The sequence below is a fragment of the Salvelinus sp. IW2-2015 genome, linkage group LG11, assembly GCF_002910315.2.
Source record: "Salvelinus sp. IW2-2015 linkage group LG11, ASM291031v2, whole genome shotgun sequence".
NCBI lineage: Eukaryota > Metazoa > Chordata > Actinopteri > Salmoniformes > Salmonidae > Salvelinus > Salvelinus sp. IW2-2015.
In genome coordinates this window covers 39,754,747-39,775,400 of record NC_036851.1, presented here as the reverse complement: position 1 = coordinate 39,775,400, position 20,654 = coordinate 39,754,747, and the positions used below count along the sequence as shown (strand labels likewise).

Genomic DNA, 20,654 nt, shown 5'->3' with positions numbered 1-20,654 from the left:
CGGATAGCTGTCGAGGAGAGAGGGGTGGGATCTGTGATTGTGTAAGGTGAAAGCACAGAAGAGGAAGTTTATATAATTTGTTTTATGAAGAAACAAAACAAAGACGCAAAGTATAGTGCCGGTGGTTATAAGATATGAGCATCTCCAGTCATACAGTCACAATGGCATCGTCAATACAAGAGGAAGTCTATAGCAGCTTATGGCATAAAAGTGGCACATATCATTTAACCCTGTATGTAAAGTGGTGTTAGTGCACAGGACCACTTTAAGTGGTGTAACCATCTTCTCTTACACAGAGAAACGACAGCCCTCCAAACCCTTCTCGCCCTAAAGTCAGTGTGTTATGACATGGGTGTCAGGATTCAAATAGTGAGACCTGTCAATGCAAGCTTCATAACAGTCAAAAGCCTTACATTTAGGATTATAGAAGATAAAAAAGAATTCAGTCAATATAAAAATACATAACACTTCAACAATGACATCTCGAAACCCTTCTCCTTGAATACTGAGATGTTGTAAAGTATTCATAAACTTTTCGATGAAACCATTATTTTACCAGGTTTCCATTTTTCTCCAGATCCATTATTAGTTTCAGATGTGAGTGAAAGAACAACAAAGCTTGATTCAGTTCAGACAACAACATAAAGTAGCCAAAGAATTAATGAGTTGGAATCTAGCTGTCACAGCTATCATATCAGCAAAAAAAGTATATATATATAAATAAAAGTACATTTGTTTTCCATAGGTCAATAAGCATTAGTCATAGACAATTATACATTGCAAATACAGTACCAGTCAAAAGTTTGAACACACCTACTCATTCAAGGGATTTTCTTTCTTTTGACTATTTTCTACATTGTAGAATAATAGTGAAGACATCAAAACTATGAAATAACACATACGGAATCATGTAATAACCAAAAAAGTGTTAAACAAATAAAAATATATTTTAGATTCTTCAAAGTAGCCACCCTTTGCCTTGATGACGGCTTTGCACACTCTTTTCATTCGCTCACCCAGCTTCATGAGGTAGTCACCTGGAATGCATTTACATTGACAGTTGATGAAACTGGCTCTCATGAGGACCCAGCGTTACCTCTACTGCAGAGGATAAGTTCATTAGAGTTACCAGCCTCAGAAATTGCAGCCCAAATAAATTCTTCACAGAGTTCGAGTAACAGACACATCTCAACATCAACTGTTCAGAGGAGACTGTGTGAATCAGGCCTTCATGGTCAAATTTCTGCAAAGAAACCACTACTAAAGAACACCAATAATAAGAAGAGACATGCTTGGGCCAAGAAACATGAGCAATGGACATTAGACTGATGGAAATCTGTCCTTTGGTCTGATGAGTCCAAATTTGAGATTTTTGGTTCCAACCTCCGTGTCTTTGTGAGACGCAGAGTCGGTGAACAGATGATCTCTGCATGTGTGGTTCCCACTGTGAAGAATGGAGGAGGAGGTGTGATGGTGCTTTGCTGGTGACACTGTCTGTGATTTATTTAGAATTCAAGGCAAACTTAACCAGCATGGATACCACAGCATTCTGCAGCGATACGCCATCCCATCTGGTTTGCACTTAGTGGGACTATAATTTGTTTTCAACAGGACAATGACCCAAAACACACCTCCAGGCTGTGACAGGGCTACTTGACCAAGAAGGAGAGTGATGGAGTGCTGCATCAGATGACCTGGCCTCCACAATCCCCTGACCTCAACCAAAATGAGATGGTTTGGGATGATTTGGACCGCAGAGTGAAGGAAAAGCAGCCAACAAGTGCTCAGCATATGTGGGTACTCCTTCAAGACTGTTGGAAAAGCATTCCAGGTAAAGCTGGTTGAGAGAATGTCAAGAGTGTGCAAAATATGTTTTGATTTGTTTAACACTTTTTTGGTTACATGTGTTATTTCATAGTTTTGACATCTTCACTATTATTCTACAATGTAGAAAACAGTAAAAATAAAGAAAAACCCTTGAATGAGTACGTGTCCAAACTTTTGACTGGTACTGCATATTTTTTAATACTTCAAATATTCAAATATATATATATGTTTCTGTTGAGATAGAAGGACAGAATGTACACTTCTAAAGCTTCATCGACAGTAGCTTGGGTCAAAGAAATTAAAGTTTGCATTTGTGTGTGTGAGTGCATACATTTGTGCGTGAGTGTAAATGTACTGCACTGTAATTGGGTATGAACCCCAGGTCTTCCTGTGTTCTCCTCTGGAGAAGGTTCGGGCCCCGGGTCCTTGCTATGGGCCCCTGAAAATCTCAGAAGAGCACTACAGAAATGAATCAGCAGGAGGTAGCAGACAGACACCTGTCGAGCAGCAAGGAGTGGCTCAAACTTCTTGACTGCAACACTGCAGAAACACTGGAGAGAGAGAAAGGGGGGTTCCACATGAAGATCCATATAATTAATGTGAGAAAGTTGGGTGTTTTCCTATCAACTTATCTCTCTGTATTTTGTTTATTGTGTGCATGAGTGTATTCAAATGAACATGCATTGTGTATATGAGACCAATTTACCTTGACGTAGTTGAATTGATCCTCAGGCCAATCAACCAATCACATGACAGAACACACCCCAGTCTGCATCGTCTGGCCATTCCTATTGGTCACCCTGTTCATGGCGTCACAGCTGAAACACGACATTAAAAAGCAGAGCCTTCAGAACCACAGATTCTACGCTTAGTGGACATATCTGAACCCCCCCGACAGCTACATTCAACCTCCACTCAGTCCACTTGGACTCACCTCTTAGCTGCCGTGAATGAGGAGCAATTCTCTGCGTTATATGTCTCCATGACGACCGGCGCGTGCATGGGCTCGCTGTGACTGGCTCTCAGGCCCCGGTACTGTGCCTCTGGAGGGGTCATGTGACACACTGGGATCGGGAGGTTGCCGGTGGCGTCAACGTCCTCTGTGGTGATGTTGTTGACACCCCGCAGGGGATTCTGGGAGTTGCAAGGGTTGATGGCTATGGCAGGGATGGGAGGGAGAGGGGCGTCGGGGTCGGCGTGGGCCAACTGCAGCTTCTTCATATGTTTGATGGCTGCTGTGGCGTTGAAGGCTTGCTGTAACACACACAAACACACAGGAATATTAGCATTCATAATTGGGTTTTGTTAATAATAATAATAATAATATAATAAATGTATGTATGCTAGCATACTGTATGTCGCCTCATATGTTGCTCACCCTCCATTTGGACTTGGCAAAGTTCCTCTGGATCTGCATGCTGACTGATTCATAGATGTCCTGATCCCTCGCTGTCTTTCCAATGATCCTGCAACAGGAAATGACATTGATAGGGTCACCAGGAACAAGTAATAAACAGGAAAGAGTGAGCTACCTAGACACTGATCGGAGGTCAGTTTTCTATTTTCCTCCTCTGATGGCCATAGTTAAGATGAGCAGAGGATAGGCTGATCCTGGATCTGTGTGTGTGACTCACCAGGGGTGTCTGAGGGCCTGTTCTGTGGTGAACCGTTTGTTAGGGTGCTTCTGCATCATGTTCCGGATGAAGTCCTTCGCTATGGAAACGGAGACAGACAAACGTCAACAACTGACATGGAACTTTCAGCCTTCTAAAAATTATGAATATCTTTAATATATACAGTACCAGTCAAAAGTTTGGACACACCTACTCATTCAATGGTTTTTCTTTATTTTTTACTATTTTCCACATTGTAGAATAATAGTGAAGACAAACTATGAAATAACACATATGGAATCATATAGTATCATATAGTAAACAAGAAAGTGTTAAACAAATCAAAATATATTTTATATTTGCGATTCTTCAAAGTAGCCACCCTTTGCTTTGATGACAGCTTTGCACACTCTTGGCATTCTCTCAACCAGCTTCATGAGGTAGTCACCTGGAATGCATTTCAATTAACAGGTGTGCCTTGTTAAAAGTTAATTTGTGGAATTTCTTTCCTTCTTAACACGTTTGAGCCAATCAGTTATGACAAGGTAGGGGTAGTATACAGAGATAGCCCAAGTCCATATTATGGCAAGAACAGCTCAAATAAGCAAAGAGAAACGACAGTCCATCATTACTTTAAGACATGAAGGTCAGTCAATACGGAACATATCTTTCACGACTTCTGCCGAAGTCGATGCCTCTCCTTGTTCGGGCGGTGTTCGGTGGTCGACGTCGCCGGTCTTCTAGCCATCGCCGATCCATTTTTCATTTTCCATTTTTGTTTTGTCTCGTTTTTCCCCACACACCTGGTTTTCATTTCCCAATTACTGGTCATGTATTTAACCCTCTGTTTCCCCCATGTCTTTGTGTGTGATTGTTTATTGTTAAGGTCGGTACGTTTCCGGCTGGTTTGGTCCGGGTGCTGTGTTCACCCGTGTTGTACAGTAACCATTATTGTTCGCACAATGATTTTGTTACTTTGTGCTATTTTCGCAAGTAATGTGCGTTGTTCACTCATCTCTGCTCTCCTGCGCCTGACTTCATGCACCAGCTACACCCACCCCCTGACAATATCAAGAACTTTGAAAGTTTCTTCAAGTGAAGTCGCAAAAACCATCAAGCTCTATGATGACACTGGGTCTCATGAGGACCGCCACATGAAAGGAAGACCCAGTTACTTCTGCTGCAGAGGATAAGTTCATTAGAGTTACCAGCCTCAGAAATTGCAGCCCAAATAAATGCTTCACAAAGTTCAAGTAACAGACACTTCGCAACATCAACTGTTCAGAGGAGACTGCGTGAATCAGGCCTTCATGGTCAAATTGCTTCAAAGAAACCACTACTAAAGGACACCAATAATAAGAAGAGACATGCTTGGGCCAAGAAACGCAAGCAATGGACATTAGACCGGTGGAAATCTGTCCTTTGGTCTGATGAGTCCAAATCTGAGAGTTTTGGTTCCAACTGCCGTGTCTTTGTGAGACGCAGAGTAGGTGTACGGATGATCTCCGCATGTGTGGTTCCCACTAGAGGCTGGCCGATTAATTACGTCCGATTTCAAGTTTTCATAACAATCGGTAATCAGCATTTTAGGACGCCGATTATGGCCGATTACATTGCACTCCACGAGGAGACTGCATGGCAGGCTGACCACCTGTTACGCGAGTGCAGCAAGGAGCCAAGGTAAGTTGCTATCTAGCATTAAACTTATCTTATAAAAAATATTAAATCTTAACATAATCACTAGTTAACTACACATGGTTGATGATATTACTAGCTTAACTAGCTATCAAACGTTGCAAATAATCAATGCGGTGCCTGTTAATTTATCATCGACTCACAGCCTACTTCGCCAAACGGGGGATGATTTAACAAGCGCATTCGCGAAAAAGCACTGTCGTTGCACCAAAGTACCTAACCATAAACATCAATGCCTTTCTTAAAATCAATACATAAGTACATATTTTTTAATCTGCATATTTCGTTAAAATAAATTCATGTTAGCAGGCAATATTAACTAGGGAAATTGTGTCACTTCTCTTGCGTTCTGTGCAAGCAGAGTCAGGGTATATGCAGCAGTTTGGGACGCCTGGCTCGTTGCAAACTGTGTGAAGACCATTTCTTCCTAACAGAGACCTTAGTTCATTTTCCAGAATTGTACATAACTATGACATAACATTGAAGCTTGTGCAATGTAACAGCAATATTTAGACTTATGGATGCCACCCGTTCGATAAAATACGGAACGGTTCTGTATTTCACTGAAAGAATAAACGTTTTGTTTTCTAAATGATAGTTTCCGGATTTGACCAAAATAATGATCTAAGGCTTGTATTTCTGTGTATTTATTATATTATAATTAAGTCTATGATTTTATATTTGATAGAGCAGTCTGACTGAGTGGTGGTAGGCAGCAGCATGCTCGTAAGCATTCATTCAAACAGCACTTTCCCGCGTTTGCCAGCAGCTCTTCGCAATGCTTGAAGCACAGCTCTGTTTATGACTTCAAGCCTATCAACTCCCGAGATTAGGCTGGCAATACTATAGTGCCTATAAGAACATCCAATAGTCAAAGGTATATGAAATACAAATGGTATGGAGATAAATAGTCTTATAATTCCAATAATAACTAGAACCTAAAAACTTCTTAACTGGGAACATTGAAGACTCATGTTAAAAGGAACCACCAGCTTTCATATGTTCTCATGTTCTGAGCAAGGAACTTAAACGTTAGCTTTTTTACATGGCACATATTGCACTTTTACTTTCTTCTCCAACACTGTGTTTTTGCATTATTTAAACCAAATTGAACATGTTTCATTATTTATTTGGGACTAAATAGATTTTTATTTATGTATTATATTAAGTTAAAATAAAAGTGTTCATTCAGTATTGTTGTAATTGTCATTATTACAAATATATATATATAAAAAATCAGCCGATCCATCGGTATCGGCTGTTTTTGGTCCTCCAATAATCGGTTTTGGTATCGGCGTTGAAAAATCATAATCGGTCGACATCTAGTTCCCTCCGTGAAGCATGGAGGAGGAGGTGTGTTGGTGTGGGGGTGCTTTTCTGGTGACACTGTCTGTGATTTATTTAGAATTCAAGGCACACTTAACCAGCATGGCTACCACAGCATTCTGCAGCGATACCCCATCCCAGCTGGTTGAGAGAATGCCAAGAATGTACAAAGCTGTCATCAAGGCAAAGGGTGGCTCCTTTGAACAATCTCAAATATAAAATAGATTTTGATTTGTTTAACACTTTTTTGGTTTCTACATGATGATCCCAAAAACAGACATAGTTTTCTTCACCTCAAACAGCAAGCAAACTATGTCTGTTCTTACATCCATTGAGAATTACAATAGTTCCTCAATGTATTTGAAAAATCTTTCCAGCTCTCTCCCTTTTGATAACCACTCAGCGTGAAAGGGGAAAATGTCATGCTCTGATCCTGTGGAAACGTCAATAAAAAAGGCTTATCAGTGCTTGACTTGGACTGAAATAGGTTCAGGTACTAATTTTGGGTGCTGGTACTGTTTATATTTAGGTGCAGGAGCTCCACAATACTTTTGAGCTAATATTCTATAAGAGAAAGAGGAGCTCAAGCAGTAGAACATTTGAGGTGCCAGTACCCAGCTCCGGTGAGCTTCTTCCCAAGTCAAGCACTGCTTCTTATCTCTTGCGCAAATAGCCTACAGCTGTGTCTGTCCTGAGCTTACTGGCATGGGAAACTCTGAGGGCCCAGAATATTTTATACAATGTTGCGCAAGCTTCGGGCCGGACCCAAGTTAATAGTTGACACAATGTTTCAAATTTCGTTGCAGATAGGCCAGGTGTAGCCAATGCGATTTATAGGATATTTATTTTTATCAGGATATTTTCTACCTGCAGGCTGCAATGTTTTTATTTGTCGGCTTTATGGAGGCTATTTTTACATGGTTGGCAATGCCAATAGAAGTTACTTTTTATGTTTGTATTATTTTCATTTAGATTTGGATAGAATTTTGATTAACCACATGACAATGATTTTGAGATATGACCTTATTATAAATTAAATTAAACAGTTTCACAAAAATATGCACATGAACACCATAACTGGCACGCAGAACGGTAGAAATGGTAAGATAAAATGGCATTCCACATGAGAAAGGTTGCAGACTCCTCGTGTAGGCTATAACCCGACAACTTCAGGAGAATTAGCACAAGTCAGCAGGAGCGGGAGGAGAATAGTTGGGTCAGTTTTCTTCTGGTTATCTAGATCTCTGGCGCCCTCTTGAGGCATCAAACCGTAAGCTTAAGCATCAGACAAGCTCAATGCATATAGTTGATTTTATTAAAACACATAGGGTGTGTCTATATATGGAAAAATACACGTTTGTGTAATCGATTGGTCGAAAGAACAGATGACTTTCGGTCTAACAAGATGTTTTTTAGTCAGGTAGCCCTACTATGTACATAAGTAGATATTATAAAAGGGACATCTTTTTTCTAATTAAACAATGGGCAGTTTGGGTTGCGGTTGGATTTTTTTTTGTAAATGTCTAGCCTGCAAAGTTGCTGTTTTTTATATGGTCTGTGCGCTGATTGAGTTTGACACCCCTGGGCTATCTTTTTATGTAGCAAGCTATTTATTTAGCAATATAAAAACACGGAGTCTAACGTTAGCTAGCTAGCTAGCTGCTGGGAGGATGTCATGTCATTGGAGGAGTGGGTGAGTGCCGACTTTTCCCCCTCATATCGTTTTTTGTTGGCTACAGCTAGAGCTGCTGCAGGTGTCATTTGGTTAACTAGCGATAAATGTGAATCGCTTTGCTAGCTAGCTAGCTACAGTATGCTGAACTTGAACGACTAGCATACCTCTTAGTTGTCAATCAAATGTATTTGGCATCGATCAAATGGGCAGGCAGGCAAGTTCTCATTCAGTTGTCAAAAAGTGGGTTTGGACAAGCATGCATTGGCAGGCAAGTTGCAGAAGGACGAGCAGGCTACTATTCCCCATCATTTATCAGTGCAATTTTGACAGACAACTAGCTGAAAATGTTTGAGAGGGTTTATCTAATGTTCCCTCAATAGATTTTAGCTCATCTTGCCCTAGCTAGCATTAATTGCTGATCTTGTTGATGTACATAGTCAAATCTGAGGGCCTGTTGTCTCTATGGGGGTGCCACAGGGTTCAATTCTTGGGCCGACTCTCTTCTCTGTATACATCAATGATGTCGCTCTTGCTGCTGGTAAGTCTCTGATCCACCTCTACGCAGACGACACCATTCTGTATACTTCTGGCCCTTCTTTGGACATTGTGTTAACAACCCTCCAGACGAGCTTCAATGCCATACAACTCTCCTTCCGTGGCCTCCAACTGCTCTTAAATACAAGTAAAASTAAATGCATGCTCTTCAACCGATCGCTGCCTGCACCTCCCCGCCCGTCCAGCATCACTACTCTGGACGGWTCTGACTTAGAATATGTGGACAACTACAAATACCTAGGTGTCTGGTTAGACTGTAAACTCTCCTTCCAGACTCACATMAAACATCTCCAATCCAAAGTTAAATCTAGAATTGGCTTCCTATTTTGCAACAAAGCATCCTTCACCCATGCTGCCAAACATGCCCTCGTAAAACTGACCATCTTACCGATCCTCAACATCGGCGATGTCATTTACAAAATATCCTCCAACACCCTACTCAACAAATTGGATGCAGTCTATCACAGTGCCATCCGTTTTGTCACCAAAGCCCCATATACTACCCACCACTGCGACCTGTACGCTCTCGTTGGCTGGCCCTCGCTTCATACTCGTCGCCAAACCCACTGGCTCCAGGTCATCTACAAGACCCTGCTAGGTAAAGTCCCCCCTTATCTCAGCTCGCTGGTCACCATAGCAGCACCCACCCGTAGCACGCGTTCCAGCAGGTATATCTCACTTGTCACCCCCAAAGCCAATTCCTCCTTTGGCCGCCTCTCCTTCCAGTTCTCTGCTGCCATTGACTGGAATGAACTACAAAAATCTCTGAAACTGGAAACACTTATCTACCTCACTAGCTTTAAGCACCAGCTGTCAGAGCAGCTCACAGATCACTGCACCTGTACATAGCCCATCTATAAATAGCCCAAACAACTACGTCTTCCCCTACTGTATTTATTTAGCTCCTTTGCACCCCAGTATTTCTACTTTGCACACTCATCTACTGTCAAATCTACCATTCCAGTGTTTTAATTGCTATATTGTATTGTATTGTATTATATATTGTATTTACTTCGCCACCATGGCCTATTTATTGCCTTTACCTCCCTTATCTCACCTCATTTGCTCACATTGTATATAGACTTATTTTTCTACTGTATGTTTGTTTTACTCCATGTGTAACTCTGTGTTGTTATATGTGTCGAACTGCTTTGCTTTATCTTGGCCAGGTCGCAGTTGTAAATGAGAACTTGTTCTCAACTAGCCTACCTGGTTAAATAAAGGTGAAATAAATAAACATAGGGAACTGAGGGAGAGATAGACTACCTTTTCATGGTTGTTTGATCACTAGTATTGTGAAGTTCTCAAATGTAGGACTCCCGTGGTATTTACATATTTGCAGAAATCCATTCGGGTGTATTTTGTGGGTTCTAATGATCTAAAGTCACACTGTTGCTATTGCCTGTAAACACACAATCCAGCTCAAAGTGAATGATGGCAGACCCGTGTGGCAAATGGCTTTTTTGCATATAGGCCTACTGTAGCTCTGATTGGCTATGGCACACCCGTCTGCGTAGAATCCGGTCTGCGTAGACTCTGGACAGGACAGATGTTTTTATTCAGTTTTATATCCTGCAGTGTCTATTAGTGTCCAAACGCACGGACGCTTTCACACTCTATATTGCTTTAGAATTTTCACAAATGCCTTACTCTACGTCTGTAATGTCTGCTTCCAACTCACACTCTCAAACACGTAGATCCCCTAAACACAGCTCACTTTCCAGCCCACTTTCCAGCTCACACTCTCAAACACATAGATCCCCTGAATGCAGCTCACTTTCCAGCTCACACTCTCAAACACGTAGATCCCCTGAATGCAGCTCACTTTCCAGCTCACACTCTCAAACACGTAGATCCCCTGAACACAGCTCACTTTCCAGCCCACTTTCCAGCTCACACTCTCAAACACGTAGATCCCCTGAACGCAGCTCACTTTCCAGCCCACTCTCTCAAACACATAAACCCCCTGAACGCAGCTCACTCTCCAGATCCCAATCACCTGAATTCTAATCACCTGTTCACACACCTGTATGTCATTTACACACACTATTTAGTTCAGTTCTTTGCACCCCATCATTGTTAGGTATTGTTTGTTTTGGTACACATTCTATTCGAAGCTCTGTTTAGTTCCGTATTAGTCCTCCCGTGTATCGTAGTTTTTGGCCATCCTCACTAACGACACCTCCCTGCCTGTACTTTTGCCTATCAGATTTCCTGACATCTCCCTCTTGCCTGATCTCCCGGACCACGTTACTAGCTTTTTCCCTGCCTGTACTGTTACCTTTTTGGAGTCCCTGTGTATGACCTTCTGCCTGCCCCTGGACCCAGCTACCTGCCTCCTCCTGTGGTCCTTTACTAATAAACACCTGCTGCGCCCTACACTTGAAACCAGCACTCTGTCTCCCATCGTACTCATTACAACGTCATTTCCAAACATTCTATGAATTTATGAAAACGACCATATCTAAGTGCTCGCTTGTCTGAAAATGTAAAAAAAAGGTGTCATATTCTTCTGTGAGGTGTATATGAACAGATTTTAATAAGATTTCATGTTGCTAAAATGCTGTCAGTTCCACTTGAAATACCCTTGTTGTTGTTGTTGTTGTTGATGTGGTGGTTTTGTCTTACCTGACTCAGAGATATCATCCCAAAAGGGCGAGTGGAAAGCATAGTCGGCCCTCATGATCTTAGCGAACAGACGTGTCTCGTTGTCCTCGAAGAACGGAGGGTAGCCACACAGCCTGTCACACAGAGAAAGAGAGGGAACATACAGTCATTTTACAGAGTTAACACAGAGAGAGAGGGAACATCCAGTAGTTTTTAAAGAGTTAACACAGAATTCATCATAGAATTACAATAACTTTTCCCAAAAGTGATATAGAAATACCATCTCACAATGCAGTCATCCTGATACTATGAAATGGTTGAGAAGAGGTGCTGGCAAATATAGATCTAGAAGTCCTAGATAGGCACTCACAGGATGTATGTGATGACTCCTATGGACCAGCAGTCCACTGCCTTGCTGTAGGGTTTCTGAGCCAGAACTTCAGGGGCTGTAGAGGATCAAATATAAACAGGGTTAGATACCATGCTAATACTCTCTAGCTGTGCAATGAAGCTTTACTCTCTATTTTAATGACCAACCATCTAACACACACTTGCTGCACATCTGCATTAAATCAAATCGCATTTGTCACGTGCGTTGAATACAACAGTGTAGACTTTACCATGAAATGCTTGCTTACGAGCCCTCTGAATCATTGGGAAAGGCTCGTAAGCAAGCATCTCACAGTAAAGTCTACACCTGTTTGGCGCATGTGACAAATTTGATTTGATTTGACACACACACACTCTCACCAACATATCCTGGCGTGCCGCAGGCTGTGGACATCACTCCATGGTCGGACATCTTGGACAGGCCGAAGTCACTGATCATGATCTTGGAGTTCTCGTCTGAGTCGAAGTATAGCAGGTTCTCTGGCTGCTCTCACACACAGGGAGAGAGAGGGGGAGGGTCAACAAGCAGCAGAGGAACTGTTCTCTCAACATGGTATACAAAAAATAGATGGGTTCGAGGTTCGCTGTGAGTAAAGTAACGCTCCCTATACTTTCAATGCATTTTCTAGTAAAAAGTGGGTAAACGCTTATATGTGTGTTTACCCTCCAATACACCACTGATGATATAGTAACGTGTATGAGATATGTTTGACTGGGGCTTATATGTGTGTTTACCCTCCAATACACCACTGATGATATAGTAACGTGTATGAGATATGTTTGGAGTGGCAAATTGTATATTATTTATTTACTTTTTACCTACATTAAAATGTACTTTGACCCTCACTCTACCAGGTATGTTGACTGTGTGTGTGTAACATACCTTGAGGTCCCTGTGCACTATGCTGTTCTCGTGAAGGTAGTTGACAGCTTGCAGTACTTGGCGGACCAGCTGGCTGGCGTCCTTCTCTGTGTACACCCCCCGATCTATGATACGGTCAAACAGCTCTCCACCAGACACCCTAGGAAAGAACACACACATCAGAATCTCCCCACCATATTCACCATCATCATTCGCATCATCACCTTAAACATCCTCGTCATCACCATAAACATCATCATCATCGGCATCACCATCATCAGCATAATCATCATCACCATTCTCATCACCAGCATTTACAACCCTTATTAAACACCTGACTAATACAGCGAGTTCTCTAAAATAGTAACATTTATACATGTATTTAGCTTATGTAGTGATAATGGTTTGCACTCACAGCTGCATGACGAGGTAATAGTGTGTCTGAGTCTCATAGAAATCTTCCAGTCCAATCACATTGTCATGCCTTATCCTGAGAGGAAGATTGAGAGATATGTGATGTTAACTTGTTCAGCTGTGAGAGTGTGTAAGAGTATGAGCGTGTGTGTGTGCGTGCGTGTACTCACTTCTTCAGCACAGTGATCTCGTTCTCCAGGTTGCTACAGCTGAGGTGTTTTTTCTTCAGACACTTCAGGGCGTACAGGTTTCCTGTCTTCTTCTCTCGCACCAAATACACCTCGGAGAACGAACCCCTACATTCCCACACAGACAGACAGAGAAAAAGGTTAGTAGTAGTAGTAGTAGTAAGGCGCCCTGGAGAAAATTAGGGTTAAGTCCCTTGCTCAAGGGTACATCGATAGATTTTTCAAGTTATCGGCTCTGGTTCTCGAACCAGCGACCTTTCGGTTACTGGCCCAACACTCTAACAGCTAGGCTACCTAACGCCATGTACTGTAGGTGGAGTCACCACCACCCAGCCTCACTAGCCAGGCTCATAGCTGACACACAGCTAGGAACGAGACGAGGGTGTCCCAGATAGAGGCTCAGGTATGGCCAGTGCACCTGAGGCCTGTGCTCCTGAGGCCTCTGCTCCTGAGGCCTCTGCTCCTGAGGCCTCTGCTCCTGAGGCCTCTGCTCCTGAGGCCTCTGCTCCTGAGGCCTCTGCTCCTGAGGCCTCTGCTCCTGAGGCCTCTGCTCCTGAGGCCTGTGAATAGCAGCAGGGCAGGACTAGTGCTCAAGCACTTTACATAACCCAGCCTGAAGCTCAGGACAGGGACCCCTGAACTGATTGATTGATTGAACTGATTAGATCATTAAAAGTAGTAGTCTGCTCAAGCGGGAGACAACATAACATACATAAAAAATGAATGCCGTTAAAAACACAATAAAGCCTGGAGACTTATTTCCATTGTGGTCTTAATTTGTTCATTGTGTCCATTTGTCTCTGTCTGACCTAGCACAGTCAACCCTGGATGAACCCTGAGCAGGCTGTGGGTGGGTTGTTTCTTCGTCAGACCAAACAAACACCCCAGCCATAACATGACATCAGGAGAGAAGTTAGTGTTAATGCCTGGGAGGGAGCCAAAAGGATCCTAAGACTCAAAATGGATCTACCCTCCATCTGCTGATTTCCCTGTTTGAAGGAGACCAAGGTGAGGGTAATCCTCTGTTTAGCAGACACTCTGGGCCTGACCGTCACATTCCGACACCTGTGATACTGATGCAATGAGTGTGTTTGTGCCCAAAGACATCACTGTCTSGGAGAGACAGACATACAGACAGACACAACTAGGCCTGGGTTCAAATACTGCACTATTTGTTTATTTCAAACACTTTGATTGAGCTTGCCACTTCACTTCCTGGCAAAATGGGACCAATATACTAGTTCCAAAAGTGCAAATTCCTCTAATCTGATACTCCTAAAAGGCTCCATCAGACGCTTAACGTATTTGAAAGAAAATTATACTAATTGAACCCAGGTCTGATGAACACACACATACAGATACTTAAATTCACAGTCAAACTCACACACGCAGACATGCAGGCACACACATTCCCTCACACAGTAAACACACAGACACACAATCCCAGGCCCCTAATCCTATAACAGAGTTAGGATGTTCCTGAGCTGTAAGGACGTCATTGCTCACCTGCCTGGCTCACACCTCTCTCTCAACGTCAGCCTCTCATTCACAGCCAGGGATGTTCTGGAGTATAAGCTGCTTGAGCAGGAGGCTCAGATAAACAGGGGCCAGCAGACATACCACTCTCACTCTGCAGATATCAGCATTGTGTGGACAACGCCGTTTCTTCTATTTGATTTCGCAAAGCACAACAAACTCTGAAACAGTCATAAAGTCCTCTTATACCCCACACATACTGTACATTCAAACACATGGGCTTAATGTATAAACACACCAGTGTTTTCCCTATATGCTGAAAAAAATCCTAGGGGAAACATTGCAAAAACAAATACCAACACATGCACACGCCCACAAGCTTACATGAACACACGGCCGCACACACACACAGACAAGCACACACTCAGGCACAAACACACAACTAAACATGTACGCTCACACACTGGGCAGATATTGGTTAACAATTTTTACAACATTTTGCAATGTACTGTCCTCTTTTGGTTACTTTTGCAATCTCATCTCMAAAATCTCTAAAGAATTGTCTGTACTTGGGTCCTAGTTGAACCGTATCTAAAGAGAGAGAGGCTGTATTGTGTGAGCGCCAAGTATTCCACTTCAGTTGATAAAGAAGACCTGCCCTGACCTGGGTCATGATAATCTGATAATCTGGGTGGAATGTTCAGGCCCGTCCAGGATTATAGTGCCAAACTAGGATCCTTCTCTGGAAACCGGTAAAGTAGGTCTCCTGGAGATCCCCTAAATCATGTAATAATGGCCCTTTTGTCTGAGTTAAGAAGCTGACAAGAGTCGCTACCCAGCAACAAAGGTCCACTGAAAACGACCAAGCAAAAAATGTCTGCCGTGCGTCACCCAGGTAGGTTCTACATATTAAATGATGTAAATTATCCCAAAAGCAAAACAATAGTGAAGACATCAAAATTATGAAATAACACATGGAATCATGTAGTATCCAAAAAAGTGTTAAACAAATCAAAATATATTTTAGATTTTTCAAAGTAGCCACTCATTGCCTTGATGACAGCTTTGCACACTGTTGGCATTCTCTCAACCAGCTTCACCTGGAATGCTTTTCCAACAGTCTTGAAGGAGTTCCCACATATGTTGAGCACTTGTTGGCTGCTTTTCCTTCACTCTGTGGTCAACTCATTCCGAACCCTCTCAATTGGGTTGAGGGCGGGTGATTGTGGAGGCCAGGTCATCTGATGCAGCACTTCATCACTCTACTTCTTGGTCAAATAGCCCTTACACAGCCTGGAGGTGTGTTGGGTTATTGTCCTGTTGAAAAACAAATGATAGTCCAACTAAGTACAAACCAGATGGGATGGKGTATCGCTGCAGAATGTTGTGGTAGCCATGTTGGTTACGTTTGCCTTAAATTCTAAATAAATCACAGACAGTGTCACAAGCAGAGCACCCCCACACCTCCTCCTCCATGCTTCACGGTGGGAACCACACATGCGGAGATCTTCGTTCACTTACTCTGCATCTCACAAAGACACGGGGGTTGGAAACAAAAATCAACATGTTTAACTCATCACACTAAAGGACAGACTTCCACCAGTCTAATGTCCATTGCTCGTGTTGTTTGGCCCAAGCAAGTCTCTTCTTATTGGGGTCCTTTAGTAGTGTTTTCTTTGCAGCAATTCGACCATGAAGGCCTGATTCACGCAATCTCTGAACAGTTGATGTTGAGATGTGTCTGTAAAGCATTTTTTTTGTGCTGCAATTTCTGAGGCTGGTAACTCTAATGAACGTATCCTCTGCAACAGAAGTAACTCTGGGTCTTTCTTTCCTGTGGCGGTCCTCATGAGAGCCAGTTTCATCACAGTGCTTGATGGTTTTTGCGACTTCACTTGAAGAAACTTTCAAAGTTATTGAAATATTCCTGATTGACAGACCTTCATGTCTTAAAGGAATGATGGACTGTCATTTTCTTTGCTTATTTGAGCTGTTCTTTCCATAATATGGACTTGGTCTTTTACCAAATAGGGCTTTCTTCTGTGACCATACCTGGTCACAACAACTGATTGGCTCAAACGCATTAAGAAGGAAAGAAATTCCACAAATTAACAAGGCACACATGTTAATTGAAATGCATTCCAGGTGACTACCTTATGAAGCTGGTTGAGAGAATGCCAAGAGTATGCAAAGCTGTCTTCAAGGCAAAGGGTGGCTACTTTGAAGATTTGTTTAATACTTTTTTGGTTACTACATGATTCCATTTGTGTCATTTCATAGTTTTGATGTCTCCACTATTATTATACAATGTAGAAAATAGTAAAAATAAAGAAAAACCCTGGAATGAGTAGGTGTGTCCAAACTTTTGACTGGTACTGTGTATTTATTTATTAATTAAATGTTTTTGTTGTTGGCCAGATATGATGTTGGGATATCGGGAACCTAACTAGCTACAGTACCAAGAAGCCATTTCAGGCTATCAATCAAGTTAGAATAGCTAGCTTGTCTAACTATTTTAGCTGTCATGCTTGCTGGCAAGCAATTATTAAATGTACTGAATAAGATTCACATTCCTTTTAAACTTTTACCCAGATTTTAGCAGAGATGCAGAGAAGCCTATTTAGTTTATTTAAAAAGAAAACACCAGTCAGGAGGATACAGACAGCTCAAGAGGTATGCTTAGATATAAAGAAAATAGAATAGAATTCATCATAATGATTATGGCTCTAGATTGTAGGAAAAAGCTGCTTCAGGTGTATGAAAAGTGCTAAATTCTCCAACTTCCCAACGGGGTCCTAGCCCCCTCCAGACCACCGCCCAGCCATACTTTATGCCCCCTCAGATTTTTGGGGTGCGTGAGGGCCCTGCCCAGAAGTAAAAGTGCTTTGAGTTAAAAACGTAAAACACATTAAATGGCTTGAGGCACAGACAGAGTTAAAATGTATATTAAAACCTAGACACCAAGGTTTGCCTACAGTGTCCCCTTAGAATGATTAAGTGGTGGTTTTAAACACTGACCTGGCTAGGAAAACCCTCCAGGCTCTAATCATATCAGACAAAGTACTTACGATCCCAGCACTTGTTTGAATTCGAACACATCTCTGATGTTGTTGGTGACTTTCTTCCAACTGCAAGTTATTTCTTTGCGACCCATGTTGTCGTCACTGCAGGCTCCTGGAACAACAACATACAGACAGGCAGGTTTACTCTTCTGTCTCGTTAAGACTGGGCTGTCTTAGATGTATATACATCAATTTTTGTAACGACAACCCTCACCACACATAAAGAACATGACCAAACACTTTGGGCCAGTGTTTCACAAATGGCGGGTGGGTACTGGGGACCGACCAACTGGTAGGTCACAGCCAGTTCCTCTTGGGTCACGTCTTAGGACTAATATGGCAAGACACATCGTTTGGGCACAAGAAAGTTTGAAAGGCTTCAAGTAGATCACAAAACAAAAAATGTTTGGGGACCATGGCTTTGGTGGATATCTCTGTTAGGTACCTTCATTTTGTATACAACCCTGTTTTCCTTACATAAAGCTTGCATGTTCAGTATGAGGTCAGTCATGATTGGGCTAAGCTTGTTTGTACCTATTACTTACAGAAGGCCCAAAGGGGTGCAGGATTAGAGCTGTAATGCCTAGTAATGGTTACTTTTCTAACCTCCCCCTCCTTTCTCTGCCAATTCAGGAAACAGATTACTGCTGATTCCCTGACAAACCCCCAAAACTTGGTCAACTTATTATCCTGACCTTCACATGAGGCAGTTGTTGTGCCTCAAACTCTCACCAAGCGGGTTGTTTATTTTTAAATCAGCATCTGAATGAAAAAGTATCCTAAGCCCCCTTGAGTTCTCTAAATGCCATAGAATATAACGATGATGAAAAGTCCTACTATCTGAAAAACATAGGCTACCATCAGTAGATATATCAGGCAACATAGAAAGTGTAGGTAGACCATGGTAGAATTCCATTTTGGGAGAATCCATAAATGGAGTTTGCCGTGTGTCCATTCCATGCAGATTTCTTTTTGTAAGCTTTGTCCAGTTTAAAATGAATCCAAAAAACAACGTATTTTCCAGATCATTCATAATATCCAGTAGCGCTGTGGGAAGAATCCGGGTGATCATCTGATAGCATCCATCCAATAGATCCTCAGAACAGTGCATAAAATGTTCATATTCCTTTTACACATGGATAAATCCGGTGGATGTCGAAAACTATGCCCATATGAAACTACAGTAAATGGCTCATTACTTGAAGCCAGAGATAGCACTTCATTTCAATTATATAACATGCTCTATTTTTTTATATTTTTTTTTACAAACAACTTTATTTTCTCTAATAATGTAGCCTAAAGACAGAAAACAATGACACAACAACAAAGTCTTTAGATCTAAATAATTGAATGGAAAAGTCAAATGGCCATTTGTTCTTACCTTAGCTACAGAGAGGAGCGAGCGGACACTTTTTGAGGTATCTCGATAGACCTACCTGCCTCTTCCCTGCAGACACGGACACTTCAGCCGAGCGTCTAGGGGGCGTGTTTTGCCCTCCTCATCACTTGCTCTGCAGTCCGCCAACACATCCTGCGCGGTTTATTGGCGACAATGCAGTATAGTGTCAGTGGATAACGTCCTAGTTTACTGTATAGGAAAACAACCCGTAACCTGCCAGATTGGCATATTTTGCTTTAGATGGCCTCATTGTGAACCTATGGCAAGACTATTCAACTACGTAATTGCATTCCGGGGGTGCATACATTACTTTAAATAACTATACGAGTGCTTTCAATATTGTATTATGTCATAGTATCACGCATTTGCATTTGCAGTATTATAAATTATGAGTAAGTTGTTGATAATATCTATCTTTATGTAACATCTTACATTGTTATATGGGTGTAATAAGTGCTTATGCCAATTCTTGCCACGTATTGTAATGCATTATACCTGCCCTGTAGGCTTTTCGTATCTTTCCATGTGTACATTGAGGGTCCGAGTACAGGTGGATGGATTACTTTCTGTAGGAGCAAGGACTGGATGGTACGGAGACGAATAACTATAATAACTATTTAATAGCTTCAACCGTTAAACCACATTGAACACCATCAACCACAATTCAAAACTGTCCCTTCCAGCCTCAATAAAGCTATTACAACTTCATTCATGCCTTGGCCAATCAGAAAACATATGATTAGTTACTGGGTAAATCACAAATAAATCTCGCTAGATTTGAGCATACCTCAGTATGATTTACCTCTCGTTCGTTCAGCCATTCCTATGGTTAAACTTATTGGGGAAAGAATAGGGTTTTCGAATAAACGCCAAAAATAAGGTCTGCGGTTAACACAGGCTTATGAGCTTTTATACGTTTTGTTATTTGAGATTTATATCAGTCAGTTAACATGACCTTTATGAATTATGTGTCACGTTCGTCATAACGATGAGACCAAGGCGCAGCGTGATTTGAATACATTCTTCTTTATTAAACAAAGAACACTTAACAAACAAAACGAACGTGAAGCTATTTAAACCGAGTGCTGACATGCAACTACACATAGACAACTACCCACAAATACAGGTGGGATAAGGCTACCTAAGTCTGGTTCTCAATCAGAGACAAAGATAGACAGCTGCCTCTGAGAACCACACCCGGCCAAACACACAGAAATACAAATCATAGAAAAAGGAACATAGAATGCCCACCCAAATCACACCCTGACCAAACCAAAATAGAGACATAAAAAGCTCTCTACGGTCAGGGCGTGACATTATGAATTCTTTATGTGTATTATGTGGGGGGGTTTATTACAGAAATGCTTCAAAATTCACAAAAAGTGACTTTAGCTGATGAAGATTATCTCATAGAACAAAACCTATAAGATTGCCTGGCGTGTATCCAAACACCTTCCAAAAAATACATACATTTTCCCATAGGCTATGTTCTATGAACCATGGTGGATTTGGTGCCTACAAAAATGACATTACCATTGCTCTCTATTCCACACATTTCAGAAATC

At 41.8% G+C, this 20,654-nt stretch overlaps 1 protein-coding gene across 2 annotated transcripts; it reads right to left on the bottom strand.

Moving 5' to 3' along the window:
• Nucleotides 1-108: 108 nt before the first annotated feature.
• LOC111970651 (calcium/calmodulin-dependent protein kinase type 1D-like) lies at nt 109-19,160 on the bottom strand. Of its 2 annotated transcripts, none has more exons than XM_023997450.2 (13): nt 19,072-19,160; nt 17,697-17,802; nt 13,135-13,260; nt 12,966-13,040; nt 12,572-12,710; nt 12,049-12,172; nt 11,669-11,744; nt 11,320-11,432; nt 3,462-3,540; nt 3,206-3,293; nt 2,762-3,081; nt 2,534-2,645; nt 109-2,378 (listed from the first exon to the last, which is right to left on the bottom strand). In XM_023997450.2, exons 2-12 carry the CDS (start codon nt 17,780-17,782, stop codon nt 2,573-2,575), a joined length of 1,299 nt encoding a protein of 432 aa, XP_023853218.1. In that variant the 5' UTR covers nt 17,783-17,802; nt 19,072-19,160; the 3' UTR covers nt 109-2,378; nt 2,534-2,572. The 2 variants fall into 2 exon arrangements, with proteins under 2 accessions (XP_023853218.1, XP_070301829.1); XM_070445728.1 differs by lacking the exon at nt 19,072-19,160 and adding an exon at nt 17,905-18,204.
• Between the last annotated feature and the right edge of the window lie 1,494 nt (nt 19,161-20,654).

Bases quoted from the DNA above. Each gene is read 5' to 3' on its own strand.
- LOC111970651 (XM_070445728.1), bottom strand. The intron at 13,041-13,134 runs GTGAGTACACGC...TCTTCCTCTCAG, and splicing joins GAGATCACTGTGCTGAAGAA to GATAAGGCATGACAATGTGA. The intron at 3,541-11,319 runs GTAAGACAAAAC...CCGTTTCCATAG, and splicing joins GGATGATATCTCTGAGTCAG to CGAAGGACTTCATCCGGAAC.